This window comes from Gekko japonicus, unplaced genomic scaffold (assembly GCF_001447785.1).
Source record: "Gekko japonicus isolate JY-2015 unplaced genomic scaffold, Gekko_japonicus_V1.1 scaffold859, whole genome shotgun sequence".
Taxonomy (NCBI): Eukaryota; Metazoa; Chordata; class Lepidosauria; order Squamata; family Gekkonidae; genus Gekko; species Gekko japonicus.
Window position 1 is genome coordinate 199,079 of NW_015167077.1, and position 18,798 is coordinate 217,876.

The 18,798-nt window shown below is 44.5% G+C and overlaps 1 protein-coding gene across 1 annotated transcript in view; it reads right to left on the minus strand.

Annotated features, from left to right (window-relative positions):
* Window positions 1-18,798, minus strand: part of MAK (male germ cell-associated kinase) — a 32,969-nt gene that overhangs the window by 10,991 nt on the left and 3,180 nt on the right. Inside the window, exons 3-10 of the mRNA XM_015412788.1 lie at window positions 18,566-18,687; window positions 15,424-15,503; window positions 14,778-14,910; window positions 14,526-14,697; window positions 12,808-12,975; window positions 11,166-11,495; window positions 6,591-6,781; window positions 4,061-4,185 (exon numbers count right to left, since the gene is read on the minus strand). Coding sequence (XP_015268274.1) covers window positions 4,061-4,185; window positions 6,591-6,781; window positions 11,166-11,495; window positions 12,808-12,975; window positions 14,526-14,697; window positions 14,778-14,910; window positions 15,424-15,503; window positions 18,566-18,687 — 1,321 coding nt within the window. The remainder of the gene's footprint in view (window positions 1-4,060; window positions 4,186-6,590; window positions 6,782-11,165; window positions 11,496-12,807; window positions 12,976-14,525; window positions 14,698-14,777; window positions 14,911-15,423; window positions 15,504-18,565; window positions 18,688-18,798) is intronic.

Below are 18,798 nucleotides of genomic sequence, written 5' to 3' on the forward strand. Positions count from 1 at the left end.
GGTGGGTATTCTGTTTGTAATAATTGTTTGGATACACTATATTTTTAATATGCTAGTTGTGATAATTTCATGCCAAGTAAAAATGTCCATAGTCATATTTTATGTTCCTAAAGTAACAGAATGACTTTCAAGCTAGAAAAGACAAAAGAAATGCTAATGTAGCATTTTTTTCAATTTTTCCAAAAATTTTCATTTTTTTAAAAAAAAACCTGGGGAAAAAACGGGTTTTTTTCCGAGCTTCAAAATTTCCGGAAATTTTACATCTCTAATTCTGCCACTGGAAAATTTAATCTGGATCCAACCCACAGGGGCAGCAATCCATTCATCCATGTGTGCCCCACTCTCTTCACTATTCAAAAGTGGCAGTACTCCCAAACAATATGTGTAAATAAGTGCAAGGTTCTTTACTGTGATAAACCAGTTTTTCATGTTGAGAGCTGCTGAAACAGGAAATGGAGACATAAAGCTACACACTGTAGTCAGGTGCACATGTAAAGAATGTACTTTTCATGTGTGTGTGCATGTGTTCGTGGACTGTGCTTCGAGACAACACACCGTCAGTTCTCCAAAACAGAGGCCATCAGCAAGAAGGTTAAAGCACAAAAAAAATAACCTTGACTCTGGCCAGTTCTCCTGGCTATGGAAACTGAAAATGACTCCACCAGAGGCTGATTTATGCCTCTGAGTGTTGGTGTATCTAGAGCGGTACTGTGCCTGGCAGCGGCTCTCCCAGGTCTCAACTGCCTGGTAATAAGAACATAAGAACATAAGAGACGCCAATGTTGGATCAGGCGCAGGCACTCCAACCACCCTGGCCCGTAGCTGCAGTGGGACTATTGGGGGCTCCACCCCTTCCTTGAAGGACCAGCCCCCCAAGTGTTTTTAATAGAATTTTTTTGAGAAGAATCAGGGAGTCGCACATACGTCCCCCCCCTTTCTTCTCAAAAGCATTTAAAGGGATCCTTTAAATGCTTCTGAGAAGAAACGGGGGATGGCGTGTGCCCCTCTCTCTCCCTCCTGCTAGATCTAAAGGGCCCTCCAGCTGATCGACAGGCCACAGGCTCCCCACCAATCAGTTCGAGGGCCCTTTAAATCTTGCAGGAGGAGATGGAGAGGGGTGGCTGCCGGCTGTCAGGCTTGGGGGTGGACTGGAGCTGACATAAAAATAATGGCAGCCCCATCAGAAAAAAAAAATTGCCCCACAACCCACAAAATCCTGGCTATGGGCCTGCCACCACCTAAGCCATAACCACAATTCAGAGACCTATATTAGAAACTAGGGACTTCCAGCTTTGCCTTTGTAAAGGCTGAGCCATGATGTTCCTCTGCATTTCAAAACTAGCACTTTATGAAAGACTGCTGTTTGGCAAATATCCACAAGTCCAAAGTCATACAGAAACATATGGAGCTAGAGGCCCGGTTGTCTGAACTGTCCATACTGACATGCAGTTTCACTACTGCTAAAGGCCTTTGGCAAGCAACCTCTCCCTTCACCCTTGACATATGCATTCTCTGTTGTACTGTGCATGCTAACAGAAAAAGCTCCACTGTACAACAGTCAGGGGTCTTTTGGGGCTGGAGCGCACCGGAGCACTGCTCCAGCAGCCCAGGAGCTGGCACAAATGGCAGTGGCAGCGAGCCCCGCCCCCAGCTCCCCACGCTGCGGCCCATCGTTGGCCTTTCGGACCCGGGCTGGAGTGCTGTGGCCCCGGGAAGGCCTGAGGAGTCCCGTCATGGGCGTCCCAGGGCCCACGCTGGAGCGCTGCAGCCCTGGGAGAGCCCGAGGAGGCCCGTTGTCGGAGACCCGGGGCCCCACACTGGAGCACTACGGCCCTGTGAGAGCCCGAGGAGGCCCGTTGTTGGCCTCCTGGGGCCTGCGCTGGAGCGCTGCGGCCCCAAAAGAGCCCAAGGAGGCCTGTTGTCAGAGTCCCAGGGCCCGCGCTGGAGCACTGCAGCCCCAGGAGAGCCCGAGGAGGCCCGTTGTTGGAGTCCTGGGGCTCGCGCTGGAGCGCTATGACCCTCGGAAGGCCTGAGGAGACCCGTCATCATTGTTCCGGGGCCCACGCTGGAGCGCTGCGGCCCCAGGAGAGCCCGAGGAGGCCCATCGTCGGCATCCTGGGGCCCATGCTGGAGTGCTGCGGCCCCGGGAAGGCCCGAGGAGGCCTGTTGCCCACGCTGGAGTGCTGCAGTAAGTGAGGGATCCATGCTTTCCTTTAAATAATACGCTGCTTCTCATGTTTTAATTTCTGACCTTGTGTCAGAGGAAGGTTTATTTTTTCCTTGAGACAATTTAGATTTTCCCCTTGTTCGAAATAAATATAAGGCGTTTCTGACTGTGCTTTGAAGAAGTGGCTGATGTAGTCTGCCGAAGCCATCCTTGACTTAGAATGAAACGTTAATATCTTTTCCCCTTTTTGGCAAACATCTTTGCATGCTTTAAATATATTTCTTTTTAAAAGCTGATCAGATTTGCTCATACTAGTGATGTCCCAGATGTTACAGTTCCTTTTCTCTGTGTGATGCAGTGACAAAGACCTGGCATGGCTTTCTTATTCTGGAATACAAAATGCCATTGCACTGTATCTCATTCTTCTGATTTGAGATGGGTGGGGAGCTCAGATAAAATTTAAATGGCCCGTGCCTGCTGTGTGCGTGTGTGAGTGTTCCCAAGGCCCAATTTCCATTTCAGTTAACAGGGTTGCCGTCTTCCAGATGGAACCTGGGGATGCCCTGGAATTACATCTCATCTCCAAACTTTAGGGCAAATGGATGCTTTGGAGGGTGGACTCTATGGCATTTTACCCCACTGAGATCCCTGCCCTCCCTAGGTTCCACCCCCAAATCTCCAGGAGTTCCCCAGCCTGGAACTGGCAACCCTAACCCCCACCCACCCACCAACAGCAGCCAGAGAGTACCTGGCAACCCCAGTTACCAACTGGCCATTTTGATTTTGTAAGTGACTCATGTCCTTGCATGTAGGTATGCATCTTATTGAGAGATAAGAAGCTTGGCTAGTTGTGAAGTTGATCTACAAGTTTTGCAGCAAGCACAAATCTTGGCACGGGTCTGCCGTGGGGGGGGGGAGGGGCAAAGCATCAGGTAGGGTGTGAGAAAAAGTACTTTTCTCCCTTTCTCACAATACAAGAACTCGTGGGCACTCCATGAAATTGCTGAGCGGTCGGGTTAGAACGGATAAAAGGAAGTACTTCTTCACCCAAAGAGTGATTCACACATGGGATTCACTGCCACAGGAGGTGGTGGTGGCTACAAGCGTGGACGGCTTCAAGGGGGAATTGTGTTTATCCAATTTGTGTTTATCCAATATGTGTTTATCCAATATGTTTATCTATGGAGCAGAAGTCCATCAGTGGCTGTTAGCCACAAGGTATAGATAGGAACTCTCAGGCTGGGGCAAGTGATGCACTGTATTCTTGGTGCTGGGAGGGTGGGCTTCTAGTGTCCTGGCCCCACAGTGGGTGGGCATCTAGTGTCCTGGCCCCACTGCTGTACCTCCTGATGGCACCTGGTATTTTTGTCCACTGTGTGACAGAGTGTTGGACTAGATGGGCCATTGGCCTGATTCAACATTGGCTTCTCTTATGTTCTTATGTTCTTCCCTTCTCTCACTTTCTTTCCCTTGTTCTTTCCTTCTCTCTTTTTGTCCCCCCTTTCCTTCCTTCTTTCCTTCTCTTTCTTTCCCTCTTTCCTTCCTTCTTTTCTTCTTTCTCCTCTCTCTCTCTCTTTCCTTCCCTCTTTCCTCGTTCTGCGGCCCAACTCTAGTGAGAAGGGGGTTAAACTTTAAACCCCTTCTCTCTTCGCTTCCCCCCTCCCGCAGGTCGGCTGGGGAAGGGAAGGGGAAGCTTTTGAAGATGCCCCCCCTTTTCTTCCCCTTCTGACATCACTTCCAGTGATGTCAGGGGGCGTCGCATATGCTAATGAGCTATTATGCTAATGAGCTCCTGCAGCTCTTTTTCTACGAAAAGACCCCTGAAAATAGCCACACACAAAAAGTGAACAAGTGAAGTAAAAGTATTATGCAGTTCACCCCACCCCCTTTTACCAGGTATGTATCTTGACTGCTTAAGGTAGTACTGTTTCGCTGATGTAGTAGATATCCCAGAGTCATTTCTCTTCAGAACTTTGTTTTCTCCACCTGGTGGGCCTGATGTAGGGGATTTAGGAACACTGAAAGTGAAGAGAACGTATATTAAAACAAGAGAGATTTCTGCTCGACTTGGGGGTTGTCTGCATATCCATTTGTTGCAGAAGCAAAGGTAACTTAGTGCACGTTTTATCCACAGTGCAGACATTTAAGTCACACAGGAATCAGTGCAAACGTGTTAGGAACCCGAATCAGAGCAATTCATACTGCACTTCTGATACAAAAAGGAATATAGAGAAATGTTTTCAGCTTCTGATGGGGTTCTTTAGTTCTGATGGTACTGATATATTTTTCCTTAGATATGTTGTAACTATTGACAGTGTTAAATTTCTAATTTTGGCAACTAAGTAACTCCACGTACCTTGCAGAAGGGAAGGATACAAATTTAACAGTGAATAAAAACCATCTTTAAAATATCCAGTCGGTCTAGAGGCAGTGATCACAGTAGTGGTAGACAGAGCCAGCCTGCCTTTGCCTCTTCTGCTTTTATCTAAAATGCTCTCAAACATCAAAACTGCTCTCGGCTTCTGCTGTTTCAAAACTGCAAATGGTAGAATACTCCCATCCCACTCCTTGTAATTCCTCATACATAGAAAATAAGATGTCAGATAGAGTGGTTCTAGCCGACCGTCTTCTAAGACACGCTGGTTTTCTGCATATAGGTTCTTCTTTGCTTGTGAGGGAATATTCACATCTAACTCACATCTTACAGTATGTAGCGCAGGGTCATTATGTAGCACAGGGACACTCTTTTATGGATCTGAACAGTTTCACCATGGGGTGGGCGCTTTCTCTTGTGCTCCAGACATAAAATGTGTCATTTGTATACGAGGTGACTCACATTCGTTTTTTAGTGCAATTGTGTTGCTCGGCAAGTGTGTCAATGTACCACTGGACACTTTTCAGTAGATTTTTTTTTTTAAAGGGATGAAGGAGGAGCAACAGCTCATGTGGTTGGCTACCTAGGCAGTGAGGCACATATTCAAGGTTTGTGGGGTTTCAGGTGGGTAGCCACACTAGTCTGTAGTAGAACAACATTCAAGTCCAGTAGCACACAGAAAATCAACAGCGTTTCCCAGAGTGTAAGCTTTCAGGAGTCAAAGCTCACTTTGCCAGATATGTGAGATACGCTCCACATGCAGAATGAGAGCCAGAATCACTTGAGAATAAAGTAAGGTAACTTGCAGTTTATATTTGATACCTTTGCAATAAACACGGATCGGATGCCTGCCCATATGCCACCAACCCTCAATTGCTGCACTGTGCCATGCACACCAGCACAATTACAGTGCAAGGTGTACGCACATTGTTGCAAAAGCCTCCCCTGCTACACGACTCCCATTAAAAAGAAGAAGAGGAGAGACTGGACTTATACCCTCCCCCTTCACTCGGAGTCTCAGAGCGGCTTACAGTCTTCTTCCCTTCCTCTCCCCACAACAGACACCTTTCTTCTTCATCATCTTAATTACATTGTTGGTGGTCATGTACATATATAAACAAATTTTGGATTTCAATTTTACATAAGATTAAAATACTAACAGGAAGCAAGATACCACTTGATCCTGCTTTGATTTTACTAAATTTATGGCCAAAAGAATTTCCTGTAACCCCCAATAGAAATTTGATTAATATTCTCTTTACGGCAGCAAAAATTGTTATAGCCAAACAATGGAAGAATCAACACCCACCAGATGCTCAACAATGGTTGCACAAAGTATGGGATTTATTTTTATTAGAAAATTTTAATATTTTCTATACGGAACACCAAACAGAATGTGAAATTATGAGTCTGCTCAATATTTGGTACCCTATCTTAGATAAAGTTAATATCAATAGATTTGATTGGGAATCAATAAGAAATGTTCAATATAAGTTAATGTTATATAATTAATGTTAAAATACAACGTATTTGTTTTTAACAACTTGATGTAAGAATATTGCAAAAAGTTATTATAACCAAGTTTATACATTTTTATCTAAATGTAATGCATTTGTAGCCAATTTTTCTCTTTTTTTCTTTTATTAAGGGACAAAATCTATTACACTGTATTATATTTTTTATGTTTTTAGTCACGTTCAGGTTTGTCAAAGAAATGTTATATATATTTTTTTTTGGTAGAGACTGCGTTATTGAGGATGTTGTTTTTGTTTCAAAAAATTAATAAAATTTAGATTAAAAATTTTTTTAAGTGCCACTGAACTAGAACTTTGTTCTGTTGCTTCAGAACAACATGGCTACTCACCTGAATCTGGTGTCAAATATTAACTTCAATGCGCTGTTAGCATGTGTACAAATATTATAATACTGCTCAAATAATTCCTTCTCAGACTACAGGTTCCCATTCTATATGATCATTTACATGGGTGGATTCAGTTTTTTATTTGGCACAGCTGATAAACTACTTGGAAGAGGGGAAGAGAGCCTTACCTAAAGAGAGATTCCTTTGTTTTCTTTTCATTCACTGTTGCAATGCTGGGTTTCTTAGAATACGAAATTCCAAATTCTGCATCCTCAAAATCATCCCAACTATCCATAGTCTTTAATACAGTCTGACCCCATCGTCGCCGACAATTTTTCAGGCCCACTGCCCCATTTGAAGGTCCTATGGCTGTTTGCTTCTGGATGGATTACAGAAAGGCTATGTTATTTCTAGGACCATATTATACTTTTGCTCATCCCATCCCAAAAAAGCACTTGGAAATGCTTGTCAATCTAACAGAGGTCTGGAATGCAGAATTATTTTAAATAATTCTCTGATCAGTTTAATACTTTCTACAACTGCGCTAAAAATCATAGAAATGAAGTTCCTCAAATAAAACAAGGTAGAGGAATTGCTGAGCACAGAAGACGGAACACAAAGATCTAACTGTGTGACTGAAGGCTAAATGTGTACAGGTAAGAAAACATTTTTATACGATATGTTCATTTTGAAAGGCATCCTGTTAAATGAAGCTTCTGTCTGAAATGGAGCATTGTTAGAGGTCACTCCCTGACCTCCTGTAGTAGCCATTTCGTGACCGCGCCCCTCACCCTGTGTCAGAATGCCAAAGGTGCCCAGAGATTCAAAAATATTGGGAACTCCTGGATTAGGCACTGCAAGAAGAGAATCTGGTGTGAAAGGATGGACCTAAAGCTTGCTTTTCGGTCTTTGACCTAATTTCCCCCTCATTTACCTGACCTAATACAGCGTTCACTGAAAACAGGAAGGAAAAATCATTTCAAGGAATAGGGTGGCCCCTCAAGCAAAACAGAGTAGTTTCCTCTAAGAAGGCAGCACAATTTACAATGATAACTGAAACCAAGGTATTCAAGGTTTTAATTGGGGCCGACTCATTCACTGCCAAGAAGCTACTTCGAACAATAAGAGAAAGAGTTGTGGTCTCAAAATAAGAGATCTGGCGTATGGCTGCGCTTCAGGGCGGGAAATCTGGAACCAGAGCTACATCCAGGTGATGGAGGCCATCAACTTTGGCTGTTTATCTCCCCCATTTGCTGAACAGTGTCAGTGTTAGCGCCCACCCTCCCCTCCGTAAAACCACTGCAGCCATGTATCTTTGACCACCACCCCCTTATTTAAAGTCAGAAGGACCCCTCCCCCCAGGCATCCTAACTGCCATGAATCTCACTAGGTAGCCTTGGTCCAGCCAGTCTTTCAGCCTAATGTACCGCAATAAGATTGTAAGGGTAAACGGAGGCAAGAAGAATCATACGATGTGCAGTGATATCCAGACAGGCCCTATGCATGACTGTTCAAATGTAAGTCACGCTGAGTTCAACTGGACTTCCTCCCCAGTAAGTATATGTGTTTGCTTGTAAATATTTATGCCTTTTTGCTTGTAAATTCCATTGTGCTCAGTACAGCTTGCTTCCAGATTAGTGCGCTAGACTGCAGACTGGCATGGCTGGTTTGAATTCTTATTAGAAATAAGAGAAGGGTATGTTTTTAAATTATCGTTTTTAACTGACTATTAATGTGTTTATATTTTGATGCCAACTGGCCCTGTGATCCACCCTGAGTCCATTTCTGGGGAGGGCGGAATATAAATCTGGCAGATAAATAAATAAAATACACTACTATGGGCTCACTGGAGACAGTACAAGGCAACATTTAATAAATCCTTGTTTGCTTTGTGTCTTGGTGTTCTGCTTTCCCCGAGGTTTCCATGTGTCACCACAAGGACTGACGTGAGGTGATATGCTGGCAAAGCGCAATCAATGGCTTTTAACTTATCCCAACAAAATTGGATAAATTGGGATACAGTTTAATCCTGTGTTCAAAAAGTCTAAGCGCTTGTATTATAACAGGCAATAACATCACAATCCGTAGAAACTGGCACCCACATATCACCTTACAATAATATCTTCATAATCATCTGCACAGGAAGGATGGGTGATGCTGAAAAATGAAGTGCTTAAGGCACAATCGCAAACTGTTCCGGTAAGAAAAAAAGGTGGGAGACGGGTAATGAAGCCAAGGCTGAACAAGGAACTCTCTAAAGAGCCAAGACTAAAAAGGGAAATGCACAGGAAATGGAAGGAGGGTCAAATTACTGAGGGTGAGTACAAGAAGCAGGCTCAAATCTGTAGGGATGGTGTCAGAAAGGCTAAAGCACAGATGGAGCTGAGGCTTGTGAGGGATGCTAAAAATAACAAGAAAAATGCCTATGCCTATGTTCGGAGCAAAAAGAAGAACAGGGATGGGGTAAGCTCATTGCTAGGGGAAGATGGTCAAGCCTTAACAAGGGATGAAGACAAAGCAGAATTACTCAACTCTCACTTTGCGTCAGTCTTTAACCGTAAGGCGAGCTGTATGCAAACTGAAGAATGCAGGGCATATGAAGAAAGCAGAAACTGCCAGTCCAAAGTATGTAAAGAAATGATTAGAGAGCATCTAGCTTTCAAATCTCCAGGGCTGGATGGCTTGCATCCCAGGGTGCTAAAAGAAATTGCAGATGTTATTTCAGAGCCTCTGGCTCTAATCTTTTAGATGTCCTGGAGTACTGGTGTTGTGCCAGAAGACTGGAGAAGAGCGAATGTTGTCCCCATCTTCAAGAAGAGGAAAAAAGATGGACCCAGGAAATTACAGGCCTGTCAGTTTGACATCAATACCTGGAAAAATTCTAGAGCAGATTATTAAACGCTCTGTCTATGAACACCGTGAACAGAATGAGTTAACTGGTAGTAGCCAGCATGGGTTTATCAAGAATAAGCCATGCCAGACCAACCTTATCTCCTTTTTTGATAGAGTTACTAAAATGGTTGACTCTGGCAATGCTGTGGATATAGTGTATCTAGATTTCAGTAAAGCATTTGACAAAGTTTCACATGATATCCTTGAGGATAAGCTGGTTAAGTGTGGGCTGGATGGTGCAACCGTTGGATGGATTCAAGGTTGGTTGAAAAATCGTACCCGAGTGCTCATAAATGTCTCTGCGTCTACGTGGAGGGCAGTCTCCAGTGGAATGCCACAGGGCTTGGTCCTAAAACCGGTGTTGTTCAATTTTTTATAAATGACCTGGAGGAAGACATAGAGGGGATGCTTATTAAATTTGCAGATGACACGAAGCTGGGTGGGATTGCTAATTCCGAAGAAGACAGAGTCAGGATTCAAAATTATCTAGATAGGCTAGATAGAGATAAGTGCAAAGTCTTACACTTAGGTACAAAAAATCAAAGGCACCGATATAGAATGGGAGGAACTTGGCTTGACAGCAGCACATATGAAAGGAATCTAGGTGTTCTGGTTGTTCACAAGCTAAACATGAGCCTGCAGTGCGATGCGACTGCGAAGAAAGCTAATGCAGTCTTAGGATGCATTAACAAATGCATTGTGTCCAGAGCACGGGAGGTGGTAGTTCTGCTCTATTCTGCTATGGTCAGGCTTCACCTGGAGTACTGTGTCAGTTTTGGGCACCACATTTAGGAAGGATATTGACAAGCTCGAACATGTCCAGAAGAGGGCAACCAGGATGGTGAGAGGGTTGGAATCCAAGTCTTATGAGGAAAGGCTGAAAAAGACTGGGAAAGAGAAGGCTTAGAGGGGACATGATTGCAGTCTTCACGTATCTGAAGGGCTGTCATGTAGAAGATGGAACAGATCTATTTTCACTTGTTCCGAATTGCAAGACTAGATCTAATGGGTGGAAATTACAAGGGAGTCGATACCAGCTAAATATCAGGAGAAACTTCCTAACTGTAAGACTGGTTGAGCAGTGGAATAGACTGCCTTGGGAGGTAGTGGATGCTCCTTCGCTGGATGTTTTCAAGTGGAGGCTGGATGACCATCTTTAGGGTATGTTGCAGGGCTATCTTTCGGCTATGCTCCTGCAGAGTTGGACTAGATGACCTGCCAGGCCCCTTCCAACTCTAACATTCTATGATTCTATGATCTCTATAGAATAATAAAGAAATGTTAGCTGCAGTGCTTTAAAGTCTGATTGTATCTGTAAGTTATAATCCATTGCCTCCTGTATTACCATTCAGCGCCATGGATTTCTAAGCATGGGTGAAGTTCATGCCAACTGTTTCATCCTATGGCAGCTAGCAAACTACACTGAATGGCCTGAGCTCTAAACACCGTCACCATGTGAACTGCTGAGAGAGCTACAGGACAGAAACTGAGCAAAAACAGAATGAAGAAAGGAATAGACTGTGAAATAGGTGTAACCAAGGGGGCACACAGACAGAAAATGCTGTGGGATGCAGAAAGAGAAGGTGCTGTGAAGGGGAGAGAGAAAAATAGGGAGAATTAACAGAGAGAAGATCTTCGAGATCTGTAGTGGTTCAGAGAGAGGGAAAAGCAGGTTAGGGGCATAGAGAAAGACGAAGATAGCAGACAATGAGTTAAGAAAACACATTTGCAAATGCAACACAATTGCTTTCCCATTTGTGACACAGTCTCCTAGTATCAACAAACACACAGACTCTCAGCATGATTTGAATTGCAATTGTGCCGCTACACCTTGACTGATTCAGAGGTAAAGTGTCTTGAAGCCAACTTACTGGTGATGCGTTTTTATTGATGGCTGGAAAGAACGATTGCTGTTGCTTTGACGGTTGCTGGTTGGTTGAGTTCTGTGGGAGCTGAATTGGCTGGAGGGGCTGTGAGTTATTCTTCAGTAGAGGCTGCAGCTGAAATCTGTCAGGCGCATTTGGTGACATCTGAGATTCTGGCTTAGATATCGATTCTAATTTTGATAGAGGTTCTAGCTTGGATAGAGATGGCTTTGGCTCTGTCGGCTGGATTAACTTAGAATGTGGCTGTTTCTGGTCCAGATATTGCGGAGGTGGTCCTAAAACTTGGCCAACTTGGAAGTAGGGCAACTTCAGCGCCTGAAGGGGGAAGAAAAGGGAAAGCACACTCCAATGTAGACAAAAACACCAAGAAGTGCCGGAGTGAGGTAGGCAGATACTAATTCCTCTCTGCCCAGATCTGCATAGGCTGAGCTAGCCCGGTCTCATCAGGTCTCGGAAACGAATCAGGGTCAGCCCAGGCTAATATTCAGATGGGAGACCTCCAAGGAATACCAGGGTCATGACGCAGAGGCAGGCAAACCATCTCCGAACGTCTCTTGCCTTGAAAACCCTACGGGGTCACCATAAATCAGCTGTGACTTGATGGCAAAAAAAACAACACCGCCACCTCTCTCCTGCCCTATCCAAAGGCCTTGAAAAACAAGGTCTCTGGAGGCCAGCATGCCTCTTTGGGGAGATCATGCTGCAAAATCAAGGGAAACTACTAATTTGTACTGTGACAGTTTAATCTGCCCAATGGAAAAACACATGGACTACAGTTCTTAAAGGCAAGTGGGCTCCCCTCACCCGATAAAAGGAAGACATGTCAGCCCAGACCACGAAGGGAAGAATAAGCATCTAAAACTGAGCCTAGACATTCAGCAGCTAACGCAGTCGACACGGAATTCATCGCGTGTGTCCTCACTTGTCTAAAACTGCTGGGCTGTGATGTTTTGTAACAGTTAAAGCTTCTGAATTATTTCCAGGGGCAGCGCCCACATTACAGTAATCACCCTTTGAAGTTAGGACATGGATCCTTGTTGCAAGATTCTGGGTGTCTCCTGCTGTCGATAGACACCCAGAATCTTTCAACAATGATCCCTATCATCATGTCAGACGCTGGTGCTAAAAAGCACTTCTGGGCACGGCTGCCACCAACTGATACACCAGAAGTGGAAGGCTCAGAAGGAAGCTTAGGCCACAAGAGAGGGCAATATACATCCAACTGACAACAGGACTCCCACACAGAATCATTTTCGTCTTGCTGAGATTCAACCCTTGTTATAAAATTTATAGGAAATCTATTTTTTTGGGGGGGGGGTCCTTCTCCTGTGAAGTATCGCACTGACAAGAGTTTATCACAACCAGTCTACAAAGCTTTCCTTAAGTTACGACGGCATCTCTGACTTGGAAATCCATCAACTCAACTACCGTCTGTTTCTGGCAGACTGCAATCTCAATAATGTGGGTGAATAGATCAGCATTTATATTTCAAGTGTTAACCATTTATATTTTATTCTTTACAGAACTAGCTTACACAAAAACATTTTCCCCGCTCAGGGTTCTCCGCTGTTCACAGTGTGGTTCGATATGAAATTCGCCCACGGCTGTTATGACATGGCTTACGTACCCGACTTGCTGTCGGTCGTCTCTTTGGATCCCAGTTCAGCATTTCATTCATAAGCTGGATCGCTTCATTGCTAGCATTTGGGATTAGAGTCTTTAAGTTTATGGAGACGCACTGGGGGAAGCGGAAGTTCATCGCCGCCGCAAGCTGGTACCCTTCTGGCCAATCGTTCTATCAGGAGACATACACAAAGTAATCTTTAAAGCAAAATGTGGAAGCCCCGTTGCTGTATCAGAAGCTATGGGGAAAATACACAAGCCTGCCCACCTGTAGAAAACACCACTGAAAGAACTGTACCTACCTACCCAACACCTCCACCCCAGACTGATCACTATGGAAAACTTCATCAAATACTTTTAATTCACCACCGTCCCAACAGTTCTCCTGCAATAGTCTGCTGCACTCTTTAACCCTTATTGCAAGTCTACAAGGCTCCCCTGGTACCACCCTAGTCTACCATTAGAGCAAAACTGGAATCTGCAATTGCCAAGAACAGCCCAAGAAGAGCCAAACCCCATGAAAAAGAGTAAAGCTCATCTGGAGCTTTCCAATTTAGGGGGGAGGGGAAGATAGCTAAGGGAGAACAAGGCAGACGTTTGTAAAATTGTATGTACTGGGGAGAAGTAGCAAGACAACTTTTTAAATGTAAACACAGATAAAATAAAGTACTTTTTTCACACAATGTATAAGTAGCTTGTGGAACTCATTGCCACAGGGTAGTTGATGGCTGCTGCTTTAAAAAGAATTAAACCCCATTCATGAAAAACAAGACCCATCAATGTCTGTTATTCAGGATGGCTAAACGGAATCTTCATGTCAATACCAGTTGGCGGGGGCAACCATGTCTCCCTGGCTTGAAAATGGAACTGGTATCAAGGGTGTAGCCCTTTGGTGGTTTCACTGTTTTCTTTCTTTCTTTTTTCTTTTTGTATATTTTGCATTGTGTGTGTGTGTGTGTGTGTGTGTGCACGTGCATGCCCGTGCCTGGAAGTCATGGCGACCTCTGACGACTCCTACTGGGTACGGAGGATATTCAGAGAAGTGGCTTGATCGCCTGCCTCTGGCCTCCCGGCCCTGGTATTCTCCGGAGGTCTCCCATCCAAATACTTGCAAGGGTCGGCCCCGCTTAGCTTCTGAGATCTGACAAGAGTGGGCTTGCCTGGGCTCTCCAGGTCAGGGCGTGGTTTCGCTGTTTTCTGTCTGGCCGGCTATAAAGTCTCCACTGGAGGTACAGAATCAACTGAGTGGAATTTATCTTGTGGGTTCTGTTCTCTCACCCATTATGTATAGCCGCTGAATGAGACTGTCCAGAGCTTTGGGATTGGGTGTTACCAATACCCAGACAACACCCAGCTCTATATTTCACTATTCAAAACTACGGACGTGTCACTTATTTCTTTTCAGATCAGATTGGGATCAAGGGACAGTGGACACGTCATCACTACACAAATCGCATGGGGATCAAAAGAGTGTTCTCTGGCAAAGAAAACCCATCCCACGCAGTTCACACATGTAGAGCTGGCAGGGGCTGCCTCAACATCCAAACCACTTGGTCAGTGCAGTAAAGTGGTTAGTGTGCGGGACAAGGACTCAGGTCTGGATCCCCACTGGGCCATGGAAACCATTTAGTGTCCCCACTGGGGAGGAAAGACAGGTTATGAGCGAATGAAATAGTCTTATTCCCACCAATTATAACATTATATATTCACAAAACAACTCACCTTCTTTGGGGTTCCTAACACTTGGCAAATTTTGAAGATTTCATCAACTTCACTTGTTCCCGGGAAAAGGGGTCTTAATGTATATAGTTCAGCCATTATGCTGCCAACCGCCCATATATCAATAGGGGAACTATAAACCGAAGATCTCAGCAAAACCTCAGGTGCCCGATACCTGGGATGACAGAAACAATTGAGTGCATTTGGGTTCAGATATAAATGGCATGTGAAAGCCTTGTTGAATAATATACTCACCACCTGGTAGAAACATAATCAGTATATGGGGGCTGAGATCTTAGCTCTCTAGCCAGTCCAAAATCAGCTATTTTAACAAGTTCTGGACCCATACAGAGCAGGTTTTCTGGCTTCATATCCCGGTGGAAAAAACCTGTCAATGTAAATACAGAGAAGGGCAAAATAATGAAAAAATCTGATCACCGTACCGACTTTGCTTTCAGAAATCTACTGGAAAACACAGAGATCCTCTCCTTTGACTTTTGAGCCTGACACGGACTTTAAAGAATAAGGCTTAATAGCTAAAATCTTGGGCTGGTGATCAGAATTTTGTCTTACTGTAAAAAGAAACAAAATGCAGAGATGAACATCTTATAGCAAGAAATAAAAAATCTTATGCTGAAAACCAAAACTCGTAAAATATTTCTAAATAGGCTACCAAAAAATAAGAACTTCCAACTAGACTGGCTATATTTTAATTATATCTTTATTTTAATGAACTTTGGTGTGGATCTGTTTCAGAGGACAGTATAAAACGAGACAGCAGTTTTATTCCTCAGTTAGTCCACTGGCACAACATAATGCAAATTAGACCTTTTCCAGTTACAAATACACTGCCTGTAATTTCTAGCTTTGCTCAGAAAAAACAATGTAGCAAGAGACGTACCATGTTTATGGATAAAAGCTAGTCCTTGCAATATCTGATACATAATGTTTCTGATGACAGACTCTGGGAACAACTTATTTCTGCAAGGAAACAAATTCAGAATTACGTATTTTAATACAAACTAAGGCTCTGCATGTTAATAAAGCAGGTTTCCCCAAAAAAATATAAGAGGGCATCACTTTACAGCTTGACAGACCAAAAGAAAGGGTTCTTGTAAAAGAAAAAGTAAAAAAGTAAAACAAGTCTTCCTGAATATAATCACATAGTGAACGAAAATAACAGCTTCCTCCCTTGCTGCAAAGGTGTGGGCTCACAGCAGACCTTAGCACACTGTTATAACATTTGAATAGGGCATGAGCACATAAAATCCAGCACCTACAGGCCTGAGCAGAACAACCAATATAGATCCCTTCCAGTCCAGTTTTCACCTGAGACATGGGACGGAGACAGCACTGGTCGCCCTCACAGATGATCTTTGGAGGCATCTGGATTTGGCCGGGTCGGCGGTACTGTTGTTGTTGGACCTGTCGGCGGCGTTCAACACAGTCGGCCATCAGTTACTGGTCCACCGCCTCGCCGACATAGGAGTACAGAAAGGAGTGCAATGGCTTGTCTCCTTTCTCCATGGTCGGGGACAAAGGGTGGCGTTAGGGGATCAGCTCTCCCAGAGGTACCCACTAGAATGTGGAGTGCCTCAAGGGGCAGTGCTGTCCCCGATGTTATTTAACATCTATATGTGCCCCCTTGCCCAGATTGCCTGGAGGTTTGGGCTGGGATGTCACCAGTATGCGGATGACACCCAGCTCTATCTGATGTTGGGCGGCCGATCTGACTCCAACCGGGAAGATCTGGACTGGGCATTACAGGCCGTGGCTGGTTGGCTTAGACTGAGCCGACTGAAATTGAATCCGACGAAGACGGAGGTCCCATGCTTGAGTCGGGGTGGTTCGGGGGTAGGGATCACACTCCCGATCTTCGATGGGGCGCCATTGGTGCCAGCGCCGGAGGTTAGGAGCCTGGGAGTGCTCCTGGATGCCTCCTTAACAATGGAGGCCCAGGTAGCAGCCACTGCCAAGTCAGCCTTTTACCATCTTTGGCTGATTAGGCAACTGGTTCCCTTCCTCGAACGCAACGATCTAGCAACAGTGATCCATGCGATGGTCACCTCGAGATTAGACTACTGTAACACTTTCTACTTAGGGCTGCCCTTGTCACAAATCCGGAAGCTGCATCTAGTGCAAAATGCTGCGGCTAGGCTCCTGATGGGTCTCCCCATGAGGAAACACATCCAGCCTGCCCTAAAGACATTGCACTGGCTGCCAATAGCATACCGGATTCGCTTCAAGGTGCTGGTTCTTACCTTTAAAGCCCTTTATGGCCAGGATCCAACATACCTGAGGGACCGCCTTTCCCCATATATACCCCAGAGAGCACTTCAGTCAGGGAAGCAAAATCGATTGGCCTTTCCAGGTCCCAAGGATGCCAGGCTAGCTATGACCAGAGCGAGAGCCTTTTCAGTGGCGGCTCCATACTGGTGGAATGAGCTCCCGGAAGAGATCAGGGCCCTGTGGGACCTTTTACAGTTCCGCAGGGCCTGGAAGACGGGGCTCTTCCACCAGGCCTTTAACAAGGAGCCGCCGCCACCACTACCATCGTTAATAACAACAGAAGCCTGGTGCCTGGTCCACTAGCACTAGCCTGTGCTCACCGACCAAAACTGAGAAAGATCATTGAGCTAAATATCAAGTGAATTTATTGACTCTATGAGGCCATCTTGATTTCATAACTTAATTGCTAGCACTTTAATTGTAAACTGCTGTAATGAAATGATATGGAATTGTTTTATGAATGGTTTTTAGATGGTTGTGATATTTATTGTCAGCATGTTTTTATGATGTTAGCCGCCCTGAGCCTGCTTTGGCGGGGAGGGCGGGGTACAAGTTCAAGAAATAAATAAATAAATAAATAAATATCCCATGTGCAACCTGGGAGTCAGTCAAGAAATTTGGCCAATGCCCATTAGATTTTATACACCCTACTGAAACATGATATGTATGGCCAACAAGAGCAGAATACACACAAGCCAAACAGGTGAGCAAGAAGTCACGAACTCACACAGCAAGAAACTGGACATCACCAGAACACCCACTATAGATCTGATTACTAGGTAAGTAATTTGAAATCTGCTATATCAACAAGAATAGCTCAATTCTCAATGGAACTGCTGTGGATGAAAAGTAATAATAGTAATATCTTTTGATTTATTAATCGCTCAATCCTGCAGAGCTGCTGGCTCTGAGCGATTTAGTTACACATATTCACACGGGACTAACAATGATTCATAGGGGCTGCCAATAGCATACCGGATTCGCTTCAAGGTGCTGGTTCTTACCTTTAAAGCCCTTTATGGCCAGGATCCAACATACCTGAGGGACCGCCTTTCCCCATATATACCCCAGAGAGCACTTCAGTCAGGGAAGCAAAATCGATTGGCCTTTCCAGGTCCCAAGGATGCCAGGCTAGCTATGACCAGAGCGAGAGCCTTTTCAGTGGCGGCTCCATACTGGTGGAATGAGCTCCCGGAAGAGATCAGGGCCCTGCAAGATCTTTTACAGTTCTGCAGGGCCTGCAAGACGGAGCTCTTCCACCAGGCCTTTAACTAGGAGCCACCACCACCACTACCATCGTTAATAACAACAGAAGCCTGGTGCCTGGCCCACTAGTACTAGCCTGTGCTCGCCGACTGTTCAGTTCAGATGTTACTGTAACCAGAGGATAAATCCTCTGTGCCACCACTAATTTCTTTCATACTCTAGCCCAAGTACGAACATTTTATTTTTTATTTATAAGCCTTCCATTTATAAAGACAATGCAACATATAGAATATTGTGAAAGAGCTCACATTATCAAGTAAACTGTATAAAACAACAGACTCAAGAGGCTCTTGTGCCGGCTGATGGTTCATTGCAGACAAGGAGGAAGATTGGATTTATACCCCGACCTTCACTACCCAAAGGAGTCTCAGAGCAGCTTACAATACCTTTCCCTTCCATTCCCCACAACAGAAAAATGTGTCGCTGTTAGCCAAACACACTGGTATGATACAACCTTAGATCATATTAAGTTTTAAAAGCAGACATACCTGTCCTTCATTAATTGATACAAATTTTCTTTCATATACTCAAACACAAAATAAAGATGATCATTTTCTCGGATAACTTCTTTTAGCTTTATCACATTGGCATGATTCAGTTTCTTCAGTGACTGCAATACAACCCACAGGATTATTTTGAGCTTGCTACAGTTCTCTAACATATACAAAAAGAGCTATTTCCTGGAAAAGTTTAACTGTCTGGAGAAGTCAGTCACAAGAAC